Source organism: Petaurus breviceps, unplaced genomic scaffold, assembly GCF_028583685.1.
Source record: "Petaurus breviceps papuanus isolate PSGF00001 unplaced genomic scaffold, PetGlider_PUasm1.0 91133, whole genome shotgun sequence".
Classification (NCBI taxonomy): domain Eukaryota; kingdom Metazoa; phylum Chordata; class Mammalia; order Diprotodontia; family Petauridae; genus Petaurus; species Petaurus breviceps.
Genome location: NW_027187419.1, coordinates 87,749,081 through 87,769,787, shown reverse-complemented (window position 1 = coordinate 87,769,787; position 20,707 = coordinate 87,749,081). Strand labels below are relative to the sequence as shown.

General features: G+C 37.7%; 1 protein-coding gene across 8 annotated transcripts in view; it reads right to left on the bottom strand.

Annotated features, from left to right (window-relative positions):
• Window positions 1-20,707, bottom strand: part of SLC4A10 (solute carrier family 4 member 10) — a 399,681-nt gene that overhangs the window by 237,385 nt on the left and 141,589 nt on the right. For all 8 annotated transcript variants that reach the window (XM_069080754.1, XM_069080757.1, XM_069080758.1 and 5 more), the window contains exon 2: window positions 8,541-8,622. In XM_069080754.1, the coding sequence (XP_068936855.1) occupies window positions 8,541-8,622 (82 nt within the window). The remainder of the gene's footprint in view (window positions 1-8,540; window positions 8,623-20,707) is intronic.

Here is a 20,707-nt window from a genome sequence, read left to right as displayed (position 1 = left end):
CCTATTACTGAATTATATGTAATTTATTTTAACATTCAAAAGAATTCACATTGGAAATAAAGAAATAATATACTAATTTACATGAGGTTGATCTACCTCTGCATGTAATAAGTTTTCATCAAAATATGTAGCCCTGTAAAACCTATACATATCTGCAAGCACTTGGCATTTTTGGAAGTTGTGCTCAGAATTTTAAGTTGTTTTGTTTTCTTCATAAGATATGCATGTACATATAACCTCTAAGTAAAAGTCTTTCAATTTCAAAATCTGCTTTTAAAGTATATATGCAGCATGTACGAGATAAGTTAACCTATTCTGAAGTAAAAGAGATAACCAGAGGTTAAATGGAAAAAAAAAGGAGGGGTCATGAAATTGCCTGCTATCATTTTCTAGGTTTAAAGATCCTAGGAAACTAAAATCCTAGGAAAAATTTCCCCAGGAATTCAAGGAATTTATAGGTGTTCACTCATCCTATCCCAACATGTCTATTAAGAGTTATAGGGATTTGAAACATAAATGTAGAAGTTTGACATTTTTAGTAAATTGAACACCACATTGAAATTTCTAAAGCATCTAAAGGGGACTGGTACTAAATGTGGGCCAAGGACATACACTAGTTGAAGAAAAATTATAAAGCAAAGAAATATAATTACTATGTCCACTAACTCCTAGTAGCAGGTGTTGGGTTGGAATTGTGGTTCAGAGGCAAACTGGGACCCAAAAGACAAATGTTAAAGTGCAAAGGACTGGGATTCCCTGGCTTCCTGGCCACCTAAAAGCATTAATGTCTCACCCAAATAAAGTTGGGGCCTCTTGGCCTGGTGTATTTCTGAAGTCTGCCCAAGTGATCACACACTCCCCTACTGATCACTGTATTTCCATATGTAGATAAGAGGTGGTGTGCCCAGGGGAGCTAAGTTCCATTGTATCCTTGCTCTATATCGCGGCTATGTTCGGACAAAATAAGCCCTCTATAGTTAACTGTTCAAAGATCTGCAAATGTTTCCTTGGTTCCCAAATCAAACCAGAATTAGGACAGTGCTTATATTAAGACAACCTCTACAAAGTCTCCAAAATAGAACCAAAAAGAAGACTATATGATGGGTGTTCAGAGTTGGTCTCATATGGGTATAACACATAAACTGTGCCTTATTACTGAAGCTCTGGGTTCACATGGACCAGGTTCCATCTTGAAGACTTCTCAATAACTCAGCGACTCATTTTGAAACATCTCCCCTTAAATTTACCTGAGAACATCTGAATTTGGCTCATTTTTAGGTCATTTGTAGGAGTATTTGGTTTTCCTTCAAGGACTCCAATTTCATAAGGCATAGGATATAGAATAGATTTTATTAAAAATCATGGAAAGAATATATAGGGGACTGAAAGAGTTATAATGCACCTTTCTTTGAGTACTATTGCTTTCCCTTCCCTTAATGAGTAGAGGTAAGTCATGCAAATGGATCTACGCTACCTGCACTAGCAGGTCCCAGTGTCATACTAGTAGTCCACATGTACTACAATATATTGGTCAATACCAATCCTGAAAGCAGGCAGGGAAGGGCCTAAGAAGCATAGGCTAAACGTGTGTTTGAAGTGGCCAGTTATCATGGCTATCCAGGAATTAGAGGTGCGATATAGATCTTCATCAAGTTCTGTTGATGTAGGTGTGCCTATGAACTGAAACAATGGAAAGAGTTCTGGCTTGTCAAGTTAGAACACTTGGATTGAAATCCTACTACTGAAATGTACTACTTGTGTGACTTTGGAAAAGTAATTTTATCCTCTTGGGCCTCAGTTTCCATATCTGTAAAATGGCTAGGTATATTAGATGGCTGTTTATGTGTATATTATGTTGTATGAAGACTCATCTTCTTGAGTTCAAATCTGGCCTCAGACACCTACTAGCTCTGTGACCCTGGGCAAGTCACTTAACCCTGTTTGCCTCCGTTTTTTAATTTGTAAAATGAGCTGGAGAAGAAAATGGCAAACCACTCCAGTATCTTTGCCAAGAAAACCCCAAATTGGGTCACAAAGAGTTGGGCATGGCTGAAAAACTACTGAACAAAAGATGGAAGATCCTTTCCAGTTCTAGATCTATGATCCTATGTCTAGGGTGAGGTTGCAAGGCATAGAGAAAGAGCCAGTCAGTTCAAGTTCAGTTCTGAAATACACTGTCTGAGTGACCCTGGGTCAGTACCCTCAAGTGACTCTCTTAGGCTATAACTTACAGGGCAGAAACTGGTCTTCATTGGTAGAAGGCATTTCCTCACCAAGAGGAAATACCATTGGAAAAAAAAGATCGTGTGATCCAAACCATGCACTTCCTTCCCTTCCCTCCCCCTAGCCCAACTCCAAATGAACTATGAAAAGGGACTTTTCATTGAAAATCATTGAAAGGACTTGTGCACTGCTGACTTGGGAAATGCTAGAAATGGGAAGTTAAATGGAAAGGTTGAAAGTCCAAAGACTCTTTGGAAGACATTGGCAATCAGCAGAATAACCTTCCTTACCCTAGCAAGGAAGAGGCAAATTGAATTCAGTGTTTCTAATTCAACAAGGGGTGAAGGCCATCAGTTAAAAATGGGCAAATCAGGAAGTCTTCAGAGATACCTGGGAAGCCCTTTTGTGTTTTGACAGAAAAAGTTATAGAAGTTTAAAGGTAAGAGCTTAAAATGAATTAACTAATCAAGAGTATATTGGTCCTAGCTATTTCATAGCTGGTATCAAAAAGCTCTATCTCTCTAAGAAAGAAAAATAGTGATCAGTGGACATCAGTGGAAGCAGCTGAAGCAAGTGATGGGGCAGCAACAGTGGACAGGCAATAGCAGCCGGGAGCAGACAACAGAGCGAAGGGAGTCCAAACACCAGAAAGAAGGAGAAGGGCAGCAGGCCCTGGACTTGGCCTGAAATTTTTAATAGCAATTCATGAGGAAACTTGGTGCCCATTGTGACATTGCTCTCATAACAATTACTAGCATGAAGCTATTATGAACCTCTTTCTATAATCCTATTCATTATTTTGTTACCTTGATATTTGAAAGAGAACTGAAGACCCATATGAAAGAACTAGAAACAAGTCAAATTCATATGCTTCCAAGGTTTGAGCTTTAGGTCAGGGCAAGTAGAAGTAAAAAATTATTATTATAAAGAAGGCTCCAAGATTGAATCCAGTTCATGTGTGCTCTGAGTATGGATTACAAACTACGTGGTATGACTTCAGGGGTTACACCAATTGCCAGTGTTCACAAAGATTCTCATTTGAATATTTACTTATCTCTGAAACTCCAATTTTAGAATTATATCTTTTTTTCTCCCTTTAAGGTAGACACTTTAAAGCTATTACTAATCATCAACATTTTGGTGTAAATGAAGGCTCAGAGAGCAAGTCTTGATGAGGTGTGGGGGAGTAGGACGAGGAAGATTCTCATTCTTAAGAGGGAAGAGGTGATACAGCTTTACTGGAGAAATAAGAGAGGAGATGGGACAAAGGAGTGGGAGGCAGGAGGCATAAAAGATAAACTCGACCTACTTCACAATGTCAGCTTGCTCTTGGAAAGCACACTGAGCTGCACTGTAATTCCCCTCTGGAATATTCTCAGTGTTTCCTCCTCAACAACATCTCCTTACCCTATAACCCCATACAAGAAATGGGAAGTCTGATACATTGAGTCCTAAATATCAGCTGGTGAGTATAAATTCTGCTGGATGACTCTGATCAAGTTTCATGGTCATTTTGTTCTCGACATTAACATTTATTCCTTCCTAGACTTGACTCCTGACTTTCTGATCAATGGGATAGCAAAATGAGATTTGTAAAGCACTTAGCACAGTACCTAGCACATAGTAGGCCCTTAAAAATGCATATCCCCTTCCTCCCTTCCTTTTCTCCACCAGGCCCCAGGAACCTTCTTATTGAACACCATTTCTCTTGAGCACCACTTCTCTGGTTACTCTGGAACCTCCATTTTTCAGGTCAGTTATGTACCCTCCTGATTCTCTGAACTTCTTTATCTACCATGATCTAACTACTCATTCTACTTTTTGTTGTTTTTCAACTTCCTTCCTGTTAGAATGTAAGCATTTTGAAGACAGGGACTGTTTTTCTTTTTGCTTGTATTTGTATTTTCAGAGTTTAGCATAGTACCTGTCTCATAGTAAATGCTTAACAAAAGCTTGATGACTTGATCCATGCCACTAAAGACTGGAAGATCTGAGTTCAAATCCAGCTTCAGACACTTATTGGCTGTGTGACTATAAAATAGGGATAATAATAGTACCTATCCCTCAGGATTGTTGGGTGGATTACCTGAGGTAATATTTGATAAAAGTGCTTAGCATAGTGATTGGCGCATAGTAGCGCTTAATGTTTATTACCTTTCTTCAAATCTAAAACAGTTAATCATTCACCAGAATGCATTGTGATGAATAATTAATTGCTTGGTATGTTTAATAACACCTCTGAGGTTACTCCTCAGTTCACCAAGGAGCCATTTTATATGCTACAGAACTTGTTTATGAAATGGCACCCTAATGGTAAGTGTTATAAAAGTGACTAATTCCCTGAAGTGGGTAACACATTCGACAATTCCTAACCCAAGACTCCTTTATAGGTGATTATTTTCCCATTGTGAAACATTAATTATTAAATTTCCCTAGATTTTCCTTTTAATTCAGTAGAATTAAATCCATGGACCAAAAAGAGGGGAGAGACCTTCTCAAATCTATTTGCTATAGTATCTATGCACCACAATGAAATCCACTATTGTATCCAGAAAATGTTAGCAGATTTATTTATATCACATGAGGTGGAAAAAAAGCATAAAGTTTAGAAAAACAGTAATTAACTGTCTTCTATTTCTTTTCAAAATATTAAAATTTAAACAAAATTATCAATACTTATTATTTAACACCTTAATAAATCTGTGATCTCATTAATGTGGTTACTCTCTCCATTGGTTCAAGCAACAAATGAACCTTTCATAATCTATGTACATCCTAAGGGTATCTTTAATATTTTCACAAGATAAAGATATTAAAATTACCCTTAGGATGTACATAGATTATTTTCATGAAGATTTTGTAGCAATAAGGAAAAAACATATGGGCTAACAGCTGCTGCTATCTTCTGTATTATCCTTTTTTAAAAGTAAAAATACTATTTCTGACCTTTTGCATTCTTTAATAATATACTTTTGGATGAGATATATTGAAAACTGATCTTTGGATACATTTAAATTGTGTTCTTTCCAATTTATATTTCTTATATATTTGCTCAGGCACATCTGCTCTTCCCAACTTTATCTACTTCAGTGTCATAGTCAGTCCCTTATATAAAGGTACTGAAGAGGTTGAGTCAAAGTTTGGTGGTTCCATTATAGTCAATAATGATAACCTCAAACTACAGAAATTACAGGAAATCAGTTACATTTGCATCTGGTTATTTTCTTCCTTTGAGTTTCATTACAAATATTCTTGAGGTGAAATAGCATGGCTACCATGATCTCATAATAAGTTCTGTTCTGTTCTCTCCTCTCCTCTTCTTTCCTTTCCTCTCCTCTCCTCTCCTCTCTCTCCCACAATTATTCACTCTTTCCCTCTTCTACAAATATCTATCTATCCATCCATCTGCTCCATTTTATCTTTAATTAAATTTTACTCTTTTGTAAGGTCATGCTGCTTATACTATTCTGCCATCCTCAGAAATATTTTATAAACAAGATTGTACTTTATATCAGTATTGTCTTTGGCTTCCATGTCTTTCCACTGGGCAGGAAGATCAAATGTTTGTTGGCTGATGCATTTTCGAGTTCCCTCTCCTCAGAGATTTTTTTGACTTGCCTCTTATCTATACTAATACAATGGGATTTCTTTTATGTAGGGATTGGACTAGATGGCTACTGAGATCCCTTCCAACTCTCAAGTTCTTTGATTCTGTAATTCTGGCAGTGGTATTAGTTAATCACTCAGTTGATAAGTATTTATTAAGTGCTAACTATGAACTGACCACTGAAGGTGGTTTTAAAGGGATAGCATCATGGACCATTGGCAGTTATCTTGACTTGTCTTGCCACTGGACTTCAATGAGTCTGGAGGAGAGAGTGAGGTTGATGACTTTGCACAGTTCTGCCTCACTTCAATCCAATTCATGCACAAGTCAAGATGTTACCCTTGAGATGTTATTGGTCCTCTCTGAGAATGAAAGACCAATAACAAAAATGTGTTGGATGGCAGAGTCAGGATCTAAAAAGATCTGATAAATTAGAAAATGGGGTTAAATCTAATAAGGTGAACCTTAGCGGAGATTACATATAAATTTCTACTTGGGTTCAAAAATCAACTTGACAGATGTAGATTGAAGGAAGACAATCTAGAATATGGTTTGGATGAAAAATATATGGATGTGTTAATGGACTTCAATATCAAAGTAAGTCAGCAATGCAACATGTTCCCCTTTTACCCCCCAAAATATAAATTTTCTCTATATTGTATTCAGTCCAGAATGAGGAATTTTATAGACTTCACCTTGATAGGCTACATCTAGAAGATTTTGTTCAGTTCTGTATGCACTGAAGAGCTAGAATGCACCAAAAAGTAAGCTATGAGATGATAACAAGATTGGAGACTGTTATATAAAGAATGGTAATGTTGGGGCGGCCAGGTAGCACAGCAAGTAAGAGCACCAGCCCCAGTGTCGGGATGACCTGGGGATTGAATCTGGACTCAGACACTTAGCACCCACCCAGAAACACCTGGCCATGTAACCTTGAGCAAGTTACTTAACCCCAATTGCTTAGGGGTGGCCATGTGGCTCAAGCGAGTAAGAGCACCGGCCCCAGTGTTGGAATGACCTGGGGATCGAATCTGGGCTCAGATACTTAGCACCACACCCAGAAATAAATGGCCATGCAACCTCGAGCAAGTTACTTAACCCCAATTGCTCTAAAAAAATGGTAATGTTTAGCCTTATGAAGAAAAGATTCAGGGGAAGCATAATAATTGTCTTCTGCAATTTGAAAGTCTTTCATATGAGAGAAATGAGACTTGTTCTCTCAGTCTTGGTAGGCACCAGATGGAAGTTGCAATGAGAAAGATTTCAATTCAATGTATAGAAACAACAACAACAAAAACTTCACGATTATTAGATCTATTCAAAATTAAACTAGTAGGTAGTAGGTTCTCCCTCTGTGGAGGTTTCCAAGTGGACGACCACTTCTAAGAAATGTTTAATTCTTGTTAGAGATATAGTAAAATTGGATCAGATAGCCTCTGAAATCCCTTCAATCCCCAAGACTCTGAGATCTCATGATTTTACCATTTGGTTAAAAGGGCACTTTTGATTGTCCTCTAGGGATGGGAGAAATAAGTGTAATCCCTCTTTCACATAGCAATGTTAAAATCTCATAAAACTGCAATCATGTTTCCCTTCAAGACTTTCTTGCAGAAGAAATATCTCCATTGCTTCAGTTGCTGCTGCTGCTGCTGCTGTTTAGTCATGCAGTCACAACCAACTCTTCATGACCCGGTGGACAATACTATCCATGATATTTTCTTAGCAAAGATATTGGATACTGGAGTGCTTTGTCATTACCTTCTCCAGTGGATTAAGGCAAACAGAGGTTAAGTGTCTTGCTTAGGGTCACACAGCTAGTAAGTGTTTGAGGACAGATTTGAACTCAGGTCTTCCTGACTCTAGGCCCAGTCCTCTATCCACTGAGCCATTTAGTTGCCTCAACCATTGCTTCAACCAATTTTTAGAATAATATGGATTCTAGTCCCCTCACATTTTGTTCACCCTCCTTTAAACTTGATCCAACTTTCCAATACCCCTTCCAAATATGGCATATGCCTCTATCTTCACTACTGGCTCCTCCTATCATTGAGAATCAGAATTCATCAAGTCTTTGTTACCCATGAAGAGAGAATATGAATTCAGTTTAGACTAAGAGACAGGCTAGTTTTATTCTATGGATGATTGGCTGTGTTAATAGTAATGCTGCTAAATCTAAGAGAAACTACAGGTTCAGACATTAGGTATTTAAATGAAGAGCTGATTAGGGCATTGTCAATAATTGCAGCCCTGATGACTGTCTCACCCACTCCAATTCCATTGATCAACTTCCATCCATAATGGATCGCCTTGACCCAACCAATCTTGTTGCTTCCAAGTGAAACAGCAGAGGCAATGTGATAGAGTGGTAAGAGAGCTGGGGCTGGCATCAGGCAATCTGGGTTCAAATCCTCCCTATGCCACTGACAACCTTTGTGACCTTGAGCAAGTCACATAATGGCTTTGTGGCTCATTTCCCCCATATGTAAAATGACGAAATTGATGAACTCAAAGGCTAATTCAAACTTTATACCTATGAACCTCTCTGCCTCCCCAGCTGCTTCTCCCATTCTAGTTGCTACAACACTCCTCAAAGAAACCATTTCTGCCCAAATTTAATGCTTTTTAATGATTACTCTAACATTTCTGCCTAAAATATAATGTTTTGAAATCAAATCAAATAAGCTGTTCAATGAAAGAAAAATCATACCTTCTAAATCCTCCTTTTCAAAGTGTGTTTTGAGGATCGAGCGAGTTCCGCCCCTATCCACAACAGCTTCTTCATCATTTCTCTACAGAAAGAAGGAGAAAAAAGAACACAGTTCAAAATTGTCCAGAAGTTAAATATGTTATTTTATTTTCAAGAATATACTTTAATACAAATATATCATCTAATGATTAGTTGCTAGTATACAAAGAAGGAACTAAGTTGCCTGAAAGTATATCCACAGGAGAAATGTCTCATTTTCAATGACACTAAAGATGGACAGGCATTCTAAATTGAGTCCATTCTAAGGAAACAGGAATTAATAAGCAAACAAGTTGACATAATATTAATTATTAATAATATCAATTGTTAATATTAGTTATTATTACTAATAATGTTAATAACTATTAGGCATAAACATAAATAAGGCTTGGAGTCTGCTCTTATGAAATTTATAATCTAGAAGCAGATGGAATATAGAAGGGAACAGTTAGAGTAATTGTTTATCTTTTTAATTTCCTATATTTTTTCTTTGAGACACAATTACTACACCAAGATGACATTTTGAACCAAGCAAGCAAAATATAAAAATCATTAGCAGTATTAACTGCTAATATTATGGCAAGGTTAGAGAATGCTAGTGCTATTGAAAATGAAAAAAGAATAATAATCCCTTGAAAGCAATTAGTAGTAATAACAAAGTGAACTACAGCTCATTCTATTGCTTCAAGATAAAGTATGCTGTTCTAATGGTAAACCATAAACCATGATTATTTACATTCATTTCAACCAAGTATATATTAAATGTCTGTTCTAGGTACTAGAGATGCAAGGATGAACAATGAAATTATTCCTGACTTCAAGGTGTTTTTGGTCTAATGGGTCAGTGGAATATGGGGCAAGGTGGTAGGAAAGGTATAGCATGTATACAAATATGAATGTTATTAAGTAGAGAATATGAGGACAGTTAACAAATGGACAAAACAGTCTGAGAAATTTAAGTAGCCAGGCAAAGTTGCTCATGCCAGAAAATGGGGAGACTGAGGTTAGTATATTGCTTAATCTCCAGTGTGCTAAGTTATTGTCTATCCACGCAAAATATAGTACCAATATGGTGAGTTTTTGTGCTGATCAGAGTGGCCACTGTACTTTTAGCCTGAGTTAGATAGGGTGACCCAGTCTCAGTAAAAGAGGGAAAGAAAGAGAGAGAGAAAGGAAAGAAAAGAGAAAGAACAAAAAAGAGGATGGATGGAGGGAGGAAGGAAGGAATTTAAGAAGAGAGATGACTCTCAAGTGAGTCAGGGAAGACTTAACAGAGGAGGTAGTGAAAGAACTGGCCTTTCAAGGAAAATTGGGAATCCAACATATAGAAATGTGGAAAGAAAGTGTTCTAGGAATGGTCCGCATCACTGCTATTGGAACACAAGTACCTAGGTATATCTGTGGGTATATATTTCACTTTACTTTAGATAAGAAACCCTAGAGAGAAGTCTTCTGACTATTTTGTACAGTTCTGAGAACCTTAAGGTCACTTTATTCACAAGTGCTTAAAGGAAGATGAGGATGGGGATTCTTGGGTGGGTAGAATACAATACATTATGAGAAGTGAAGTGGAAATGACTATCAAATTCAGGTTCACTGCTTTAATAAGGTTTCTGATTGTGCAGAACAAGAGAGCATGGAAATATTGAAGTTTTTTAGTTCTCTTCTAAATTTATTCTAATATTCCAAATGAAGTAGAAAACATTTATTTCTTCCTCTTATCAAAGAAGATGTGGGATTAGGAAATATGACTAAATGGCCTTGTGTCCAGTTACAGAAGTAGGGAAAATACAATATCTCATTATGCCAATGAATTCTTTGTGGTAATTATAATTTTGGTGATCAGCCCTCAGGGAAGAGGGGATTGAGCAGGTTCAATGATTCCAGACTCTTGACTGGGTAACTGATTAGGTCTTTAGCTAGTAAAAGTTTTTTTTTTTGTTTGTTTTTTGCTTTTGGAGGGCAGTTGGGGTTGTGACTTGCCTGTGGTCACATTGCTAGTTTTTGTGTTAAGTATCTGAGGCCAGATTTGAACTCAGGTCCTCCTGACTCCAGGGCTGGTTCTCTATTCACTGAGCCAACTAGCCACCCCTAAAGTTTTTCAGGCTGAATAATCTTGTCTGTCAGTTTAGCACATCAATTGATAGCTAAAGATTAGGACCATTTAAGAATGCAAGTCCTTACCTAGAAAGTCACTTATTCTGATGAAAGCAACTCTGAACAATCAAGAAATAGATATACATTCTCCTTTTTCTCTGGTCATCTCCTCCTTGACAACTGTGTTGCCAACCTGGAGAAACTTCTGCCCTGGGTCCTACTCTCATGATTGCTGATTGACCCTTCCCCACCACTATTTAAGGAAAACCTCAGTCATGATTTATTTTGCTCTTTGTAGTCTCCTGATATCTCCTCAATGTGTGTAACTTTTCTTCCTCTCCTCCATCCTTCTCCCCTACCAAGTTCTAGATCCATGAACCATGATAAAATCAACTCTGCCCTTATTCCCAGATGGTCTGTGTCAACATACTATGGCTCTACTATGGCTACCCCTGCCTTTGTGAGTTGTCTCTCTTGTTAGAATGTAAGTTTCTTGAGGTTAGAGACTGAAATTTTTGTCTGTATATCCCCAGCTCAGCACAGTACATGGCACTTGGTAGGAACTCACTCAAAGCTTTTTGATTCATTAATTCATTCATTCCGATAAATCAGGCCAAGCAAGATTGTACTGTGGCTACAGCCTGCATGAGTTAGGTAGAAGAGGAAACTAATTCACCAAGAGGCAAACCAACTAAAAGATGGTGTATAAAATTTACTTTAAGGAGACAAACAGAACACAGAAGTAGTAAGATGAGAAAGAGATCCATTCCAATTAGTCCAGAGAGCCTGGTAAAGGTCAGGTCACAAGACCTGAAATTCCAAAGCAGTAGCTTTGTGATCCAGAAAGCAAAGTCATATCTCACTGGGAGTTTGGGGATGGGGTTATGAACAAGATAGGTTATTTTATGTCATAATCAGTGGTCCAGAGGGTCAGATAGTGAGACAACAAGTCCCCATAACCAACTGAAGGCTGAAGAGTCAGACTCTAGAGGACTGCAAAGAGCAGCTATGGCCAGCAATTCTATGGCCACAAAACCAGAAGTGGATTCATATCAAGGCTCAAATAGATGAGAAAAATTTTAGGCAAGAGAGAGTTAAGGAGAGTGGATAAATATTGGGGAAGCTTTAAACTGTATTTTCTTTGGTTTCTTTATTTGTTACTTTAATACAACTTATTGTTTTATTTTTTTCTTACTCTGACTTCTCCCGTGTACATTCTGTTAAGATATTTCATGGTCAATTCTCTTTAAATATGTAAGAGTTAAGTGTGATTAGGAGGAAAAATGGAGGTCAGATAGCAAGCATTTTAAAGATGCTTATTCTGTGCCAGACACTGTGCTAAGTGCTGAGTACACAAAGAAAGGGAAAAAACAGCTTCTGCCCTCAGGGAGTATATATTTTAATGGGGGGCAATAACATATAAATAATTAGTTGCATACAAGATATATCACAAATCAATGGAAAGTAATCTGAGAGAAGAAGGCACTAGCAGCTGGAGAAAACAGAAAAAGGCCTCCCACAGGAAGTGGGTTTTGAGTTTAGTCTTGGAAGAAAACAGGGAAACTAAGAAGTAGATCAGGAAAGGAAAAATATTCCAGGCATGGACCAGCTAATACAAAAGAACAGAGTTAGAAGATGGAGTGTCATGTTCAGTTAGTGTAGAATGTAGAATGTGTGTAGCAAAATAAAGTATAGGAAGAATGGAAAAGTAGGAAGGGACAGGTTACAAAGTGCTCTAAATGCCAAACAGAGAAATTTGTATTTGATCTTAGAGGTAATAGGAAGCTACTAGAACTTACTGAGCGGGGGATGTGGCACAATTAAACCTAAGTTTTAGAAAAATCACCTTGGCAACTGAGCAGAGGATGGATTTAGGGCTTGGAGAGAGTTGAGGCAGAGACCAATTAGAAAGCTCTTGCAAGTTCAGGCAAAAGCTGCTAAGGGTCTGAAGTAAGATGGTGGCCGTTTGGAGACAAGTGGAAATATGTAAGATATATTCCAAGATAAATATTACAAAATTTGGCAATAGACTGCATGTGTGGGGTTAGTGGGGATGAAGAGTCAAGAATGATACCAGTGTTGTGGGCCTAGGTTACTGGAAGGATGATAGCATTGTACCCTAAGTCCTAATGAGGAAATTTGGAAAAAGGGAAGGATTTAGAAGATAGATAATGAATTCTATTTTGTACATGTTGAGTTTGAGATGCTATAATGGTAATGGGAATTTGAAGATGTTCCCTGTCCCTTAATAAGCCTAAGGGAATTTAAAGACCTTTGCTGCTTTGAAGATATACCCTGTCCGCTAATAGGCTGAATGTAATCAAATGGAGCCAGTGATGGGAGTTTGCTGAAGGGTGGAGCAGAGCCCACAGGAAGCTGGGAGTCAGAGCAGCTAGATGGTGGGAAAGAGAGGATGCACCCCAGGGAGACAGCTAGGCTTGTGAGTAAATATTGGTTTCTGGGAAGGCTACAAGATGCTGTCACTCTCTGTGCTGTTATGTCTTATTAACTTCTTTGCTAATATGATGGAATCAGCTTACTGGTTTTGGAATTCAGTTTTCTGGTGTCTGAAAATATTTTGTTTCTGTCTTATATAAGGAGAGTCTGTTATATTTTGCAATTGAACACTATGCTGGCATATTTACAGTGGCCATCAGTGCTGTGAATATTACGTTGGTGCTACAGATGCCTCTGGGATATCTAGTTTGAGATGTCTAGAAGTCATTTTGTGCCTTTAGAGTTTAGCTGGGCAGAAAGACTAGGGTTGGATATACAGTTCTGGGAATCATTTGCATAAGGATGATAATTGGGCCCATGGGAGGTGATAAGATCACCAGGTAACATATACTAAAAGATAAAAGGGCCCAGGACAAAGCCTTGAGAACCACCCACAGTTAGTGGGTATGACATGGATAAAGATTTGGCAAAGGAGACTGAGGAGGAACTTTGAGAGAGGTGTGAGGAAAGACACGAAAGAGCAGTGCCATTCAAACCTAGAGAAGAGACAGTATCTGGGAGCAGCAGATGATTGAAAGTGTCAAATTCTGTAAAGAGATAAGGAAGAATAAGGATTGACAAAAAGCCTTTAGATTAAGCAATTAAGTGATCACTGCTAAGTCTGGAAAGAGCAGGTTCTGTTGAATGATGAGGTCAGAAACCATATTGCTGAGGGTTTAGAATTGAATGAGAAGAATGGAAGTAAAAGCAGACTGTATGGATCACTTTCTCAAGTAGTTTAGCCATCAAGGAGAAGAGAGTTATAGGGTAATAGTTAGCTGGGATGGTGGGATCAAATGCATGATTCAAAAATTGAGGAGATAAGGATCTGTTTGTAGACCCTAGGGAAAGAACCAATAGATGGGGAATAAGGTGAGATGAAGTGATAAGTGAAGGTATCTGAGAGTGAGGAAGATAGTGGTGACAATCTACAGGAATAGACATGAACAGGTGGTATCAAGGGTGCTTGTAGAAGGATTTATCTTGGTTAGGAGTAGAGTCACATCTTCTAAACTAGAGTGAAGGAGGACATAATGGTGGAAGATGTGTGAGTGGTTTGAGTTAAGGAGTGGATAAAGGAGGGCTCTTAAGGAATGGTCTTAATTTTCTTAGTTACTTGTAAGGTAGGATCTTCAGCTGGTAGTATGTGGGGAGGAGGTATGGGTGAATATTTGGAACAACCATTGTGGAAAATAGGAGCATGAAGCAATTAGTGTATAACAAATGTGTCTTGATGCAGTGGGGACTCAGTAAGATTAGATAACAAGTTTTTGTGGACTCATGGCACAGTTTCATGATTTCTGTTAGTTCTATTTGGCACATATAGTAGCAGGAGAGAAGAAACCTTCAGTCTTCTCTCTACAGGGGATCTGGAATTTGGGATTTTGGTAGTGATAGAGCAGGGTTAGCTTAAAATTTGAAGTGGATCTCACTGAGCTAAGACCAATGCTTGCTGGTAGGGGAATATATATAGTTATGTTACTGCATACATTAGCTGTATGTACCCTGTGGTACCACAGGGAATTCCTGACATTCTTCTGTCTTGATCCTAGGATGAGAGGGCTCCTGTTGGTTCCATTCCTTTCTTCATCCACATAGGTGTTTTTAACTGTGAGAAAATGAATGGTACACATAGACAGTAACCATGAGAGAAGAAAGCGATCAAAGAATGTTGGTGTGGTGGTGTGAAAGACTTCTTAGAGGAGGTGGAATTTTAATTGATCCTTGAAGAACAGTAACACTGAAACAGGCATGTGGGAAAAGGGTACAGTCCAGGCAAGGAAAAAAAGTTCAGGTTAACAGAGAGCTGAAAATAAGCATGGATAAGAAGACCAGCTTAATTAAGTGGAAAGGCTCCTATTCACAAGTAGTAAGAGATAAGGTGAGAAAAGTTAAGTGGGGAAATAGAAAGAGCATTAGATGTCACTGTGAGGAGTTTGTAGTTTATCCCTTGGTAATGGTGAAAAATGAAAGGTTTTTGAGAGGCAGAGGAATATGATTTCTTTTTAAAGGGGGAGGGTGTTTTAAGAAGATTAATCTGATGGCATCATGTAAAAATAGAGTCTGGTATAGACACAGAGAGACTGCACAAAAACTAGTTACAAAATGATAAGAGTCTAGATGCAAAGTAACTATGGCCTAAATTAGGGTGGAGTGAGTATGAATGGAGAAGATAGATATGGAAAAGATTTTGAAGAAAGAATAAAAAACACTTGTGACTAGATATAGGGATAAAGGAAAGGGGTAGATAAAAATATGAAAGTTTTTGAGCCTGAGCTAATTGGGCTAGTGACAGTGGTATTGACAGAAAAAAAAGGTCAAGAAAGGGTGATTTGGCTAAAAAAAATCTTAGATTAACTTTAGACAAAGTTGGAAGTAAGAACAGGTTATACACATGTAAATTTATAACAAGCAGGTGCAGGTATGGGACATGAGCCAGACTGAGATATGAGGATTGGAGGTACAGCTCTGGGAATTTTTTTCACTGAGGTAGTAAGAACCAAAGGTAAGAGAATAGGTAAGTTCACCAAGGAATAGAGTAGAACAAAGGACTAAGTATTAATGAATGTTCATAGTTAAACTGTGATGAGGAAGGAGAATCAACAGTGAACTAAAGAAGGATCAATCAGAAAACTAGGAAGCAAATTGATATAATACAGTATTGTATAAGTATCAGAAAGAAATAATTTCAGGGTGGAAGGATTGGGAAAAGAATAGGAAATAGTATCAAAATGTAACAGAAAAAAAATTAAAGAGAATCAGGCCTGAAAATAAGATGTTACATTTGTCAAGGCAGTGATCGCTGGGAATCTTTAGAAAGATTTCACTACAGTCGTTATGAAAAAAACTAGACTTTAAGTAACCAAGAGAAAAATATGAATGGTGAAAAAAATGGAGGAAGCAAATATAGACTAGCATTCCAAGAAATTTATTAATTGAAAAAAAGAAATACCATATTCTTTCTCCTATGAAACTGAATAATATTTCCTATATCTTTGACCATTCCTAGAATTGTAAAATGTTAGAGCTGGAAGAGGACTTAAGGAGCATTTAGTCTAATCCCTTCATTTAGAATATGAAGACTAATGAAGTGGATGAATTTTCCCAAAGTTACACAGCTAATGAGTTAATGACAGAACTGGGACTGAAGCCTCAACATTTCTCCTAAGCATTACCATAATATATGAGACAGAGCAGTTGATTAGAGGGGGAATGGTGGGGTACAGATTTGGGGGGGGAGGAGAAACTTCAAAACACTGCAGGAGGGTGTGTATATCTCGGTGTACATGTATCTGTGTTTGTGTACTCCTACGATGATGTGATCTGTCTCTGAAGAAGTGTTGTTTACGAGGCTGAGCTACAAATTGACTGTAGTCTTAGGAACAGAAAACACTGATGTGTTTGGGTGCTAATCAATAGAATTTTCCTTTACAGTGCCTTCTGAATCTTTTATTCTCCTGAGATACATATGATTGTTCACAGGACTGACCCTACTGGTCAGATCATGGAACCCTGAAGGACACTTCCAAGTGGCCAGAACACATCCACCAGGATGTCCTATTAGCATTTGAAACTCAGCATATTACAAAATGAACACATTATTTTGCTCCCAAATTCTGCTCCTTGCCCTCAAATTCTTATTTGTATTAATTGTTCCAGCATTCTAACAGTCACTCACATTTGATATCTTTGATTCCTCCTTCTCCTGCCCCTATTCCCAACAAGTTGCCCGTCTGTATTTTGACCTTTAAATCATTTTGGTCAACTGTTTCTCCCTTTCAATTCCCATTACTGCCACTACCCTAGATGAAGGCCTTAGTACCTCTCACCACCCATAGGTAGTTACCAACTCTACCTGTCTCCATTATCTCCCTGTTATGCTCTCCTTGTTACCCCATTCTTTCTCTCTACCTGTTGAAATCCTAACCAAACTTCAGTGCCCAGATCAAATGTTGTCTTTTCCATAAAGCACTACGTTCCTGTAGCCAGAAGCAATTTCTGCTTCCTCTAGACTTACAAAGCACTTTGTTTTATATATGTTCTATGGTATTTGTCTCATTTTTCATTATATTATTCTTATTTGTGAGTATGCCTCATACCCCCACTATAAGATTCGTGTGGGCTAGGATTATTCCCTATTCTTCTTTGCATTTCCTTAGTACCCAGCACAATGCCTCACACTGGTAGGCACACAACAAACATGAACTGAATTATGAGAAACTGTACAAGTCATTGGGACAAATGATTATTTTTTCCTATAAGATGGGGAACACATGTGTCAGACAATATGAAGGAAGGGACTCAAGAAACTGTACAAGGGAAAGACACTCATGGGAGTCAGGTCCCTAAGGAGTTGACAAAAGAATAGAATCTTGGATATACAAAAGAAGATCCTAGATATCAGCCTTAGACAAAGAAAGTTCTTCAATTGGAAGGATGAGAAAATAGATGCAAAGACAAAAGTACTTTCATGTAGCAAGAACAGTATTTTGTAAATGAATCATATGGTCTCGACTTTCCTCAGAAAAGTCTAAGTTGTCATCATCCCACAAGATTTATGGAGTAGTGGGTTGGATAGTAGGTTTGAAACCTTTGAAGAGTTTCAACGTATTGTTATATCCAGGGATGATCTTATAAGCAGAGAAGGTAAGCAACCTTCTATGTGATGTAACCTGAGGGACCCCAAGAAATAACTTGCTTGCTTAAAATTATCTCCCTCATTTGCTCTGCAGGGTATCTCAAATTCCCACACTTTTCACTACTCTTAAAATAATTAATTGTAAACACTCATTGAAGATAGTTAAAATGTAAATAGAGAGAAGGGAAGTGAAAAATTAAGTATCATTAGCCATTAACACCTCAGCCAAAACCAGTTTATCAGATTAGCTGAACCAGTCACCTGGTGGTATTGAGTCAGTAGCAGAAAGAATAGGAAGGATGGAATCGTGGTATTTTTTTTAAGGGCCGGAAGGAGAGAAGAATTATAAGACCTGAAACACGGGACACTGGGTAAGATACTGAAGTGAGGTGGGAAGAAGTAGTTTAAATAGGGAAAGGCCTAAAACCTTGCTTGTCTGGGAAAGCATAAAATTGAAATGGTGTGGGGAGTGTGAATATAAAACAGAATGAAGGTGCATTGTAAACAAATAACCTATTTCATAATTTTGCTTAGGGCCATCCCTGGTAATATCTTATTACAATGGAGTAAGATACTTTAAATGTCCAATTGACTTTATGAATGATGCTCAATTAGCTTCCATTGACAGAAGACTGTAGGATTGTAGGATGCCATGTTTTTAAGTTGTCCCAATTGTATGTATTGAGCACTGGCCAAGAAGAGATAAAAGGGAGTGTTCAACAAGACTAAATTGAATGGCATTCCAACCTTTAACTCCCAAAATGCTTGTTCCCTGCTCACCAAAAGTGATATCATAGGGACTGAATCAACCTGGCTAAGGGTTTAGCAGGTACTGCTTCATTAGCACTGTAACAAACAGTATAGCAGAATTGAAACAAAAGGAAAGAGGAAGATGACTCATATTTAAATAGCCCTGCATGTTTTATAAAATGCTCTATGTGCTTTATCTCACTTGAACATCACAACAACTAAGTGAGGTGGGTAGTACATATATTTACAGATGAGGAAATTGAATCCCTGAGAATTTATGACTTGCCTAAGGTCTAAAGCCAGAACTCAAATCCAATGCTTTATATTGTACCCTTTTGCTTTCTTAAGCTCCTTCTCTCTGAGGATAGCTAAAAATGGTTCTAAAGCTCTAGCTCTTTTTAAGGCAGAAAAGGCTTAATCGATGATACTATTGAATAAGAATAAATACCGTGACCTGTTTGGCAAAAAATGCCTTTTAATTGATTAAAATAATCATGATAATGGTTTTGAGCTCCATGCTGTTTATAGATCAGTGCTTTCAACTGATGATTTGGGAAAGATTATAGACAGATTTCACTCCAGGGTGAGCCCATATAATGTTTCACAGGCATCAAAAATAAAACTCAGCAAAGGATAATGTGCTATGTTGCCAGCGGTCCTTTTGTCCTTTTTTTTGCAGTATGTTCTAGCTTTGGACAATGCCAGGGGTTTGGAATCAGAGAGAACAGGAATCGGGAATGATGTGCAAGTGAGAGAATATGAAAACGAAGGAAGGATTTCCTGATGTTCTTTTGTTCTTCTCATCAGCAGTATTTCTTCAGGTTTCATCAGTCAAACTGAAAGTTTAGGTGACAGCATGAATGCGACAGAGACTGTGAGGGCCTTGTATAGTTTGGAATCTTTTCCTCCCACACTAATGTTATAAGAAACAAGACTATACTCTGGCTCCTGGATTAATACATGTTTCCTCAAGGTTTGATCTTGATAACTTTACAGTGAAAATTAATTCCTTTTTTTTGCACAGGAAGACAATCAAATATGTGTCACACTAGAATGTAATCATACCCTCTGGGGTGCTATCAGGCAGAATGCTGAAGGCTAAGTCATGCAACCATGTCAGATGTCAGAAGGAGGGCTGTTCCAATATGACTCACCCACAGCAGTCTCTTAATGCAGTTACACAATTAGTATTTATAAATATGAGAGAAGAAATGACATTATTGCAGATGAAATAATGTAGATAATACACCTTGTAAACATTAAAACAATACATATGTATATATATAAATACATATATATGTGAATTATTATTATTAACTGTTTCCTTATAGGGAACATTTAAGTTTTCTTTGTGCAAAGCTCTTTAAACAACCCAACTTATACAAAAGCATTTATTTCTTGTGCCTACAAGAAAATAAATGTTGTGTCCATATGCAAATATGTTATTGTACCACTCTCAGTAGAAGGGTTTTATTTTGCCAGTAATTATGATATTCATGCTTGCTTTCCAGTCTAGTTTCCCTTGTGAACAGTGGCATTATTTTATGTCATGGCTTACCAGGACTGAAGTACAGTCTGTGGACTTGGAACAGTTATTTGTTCAAAGCCAGTTGGCTTGCTTAAGGATGCAGTCCTCATCCACGACCTCATTAGCACTATGTGAAGCCCAAGATAGTTTGCTGTATGCACTAAACCTTGCTAGCAAATAGCTTTTGCCCATGCTGGTAGCTGTGTTGGGGGGAATACCCCTAAATCAAAGCAAGAAAAGGGTTTCCATAAAAATAGAGGATATTTGTACCAAATACATGACATTCTAGAAGCCAAAATAATTCAGTTGTGTTATTATAGTTTCTTCTATGTCTGTAACTTTTATTGACCCCAAATCATAACAGCAAAGTTTAGCTGCCTAGTGCCCTCTGTAAGACATCATATTAATTTACAGTCATAAAATATTATAAATTATATTTCATTGGAATTCAAAGACACTGCTATCAGAATTTATATTTGGTTTTATGGTAGTGAGGATTAGCTTATATTTTTCCTACCTATCTGACTACTTGTCTTAAGTCTCCTTGTCTGGATTGTCATCCATATTATGCTTCTTACCTGCAGTTGTACCCCAAGGTTCTGTCCAGGGCCTTATCTT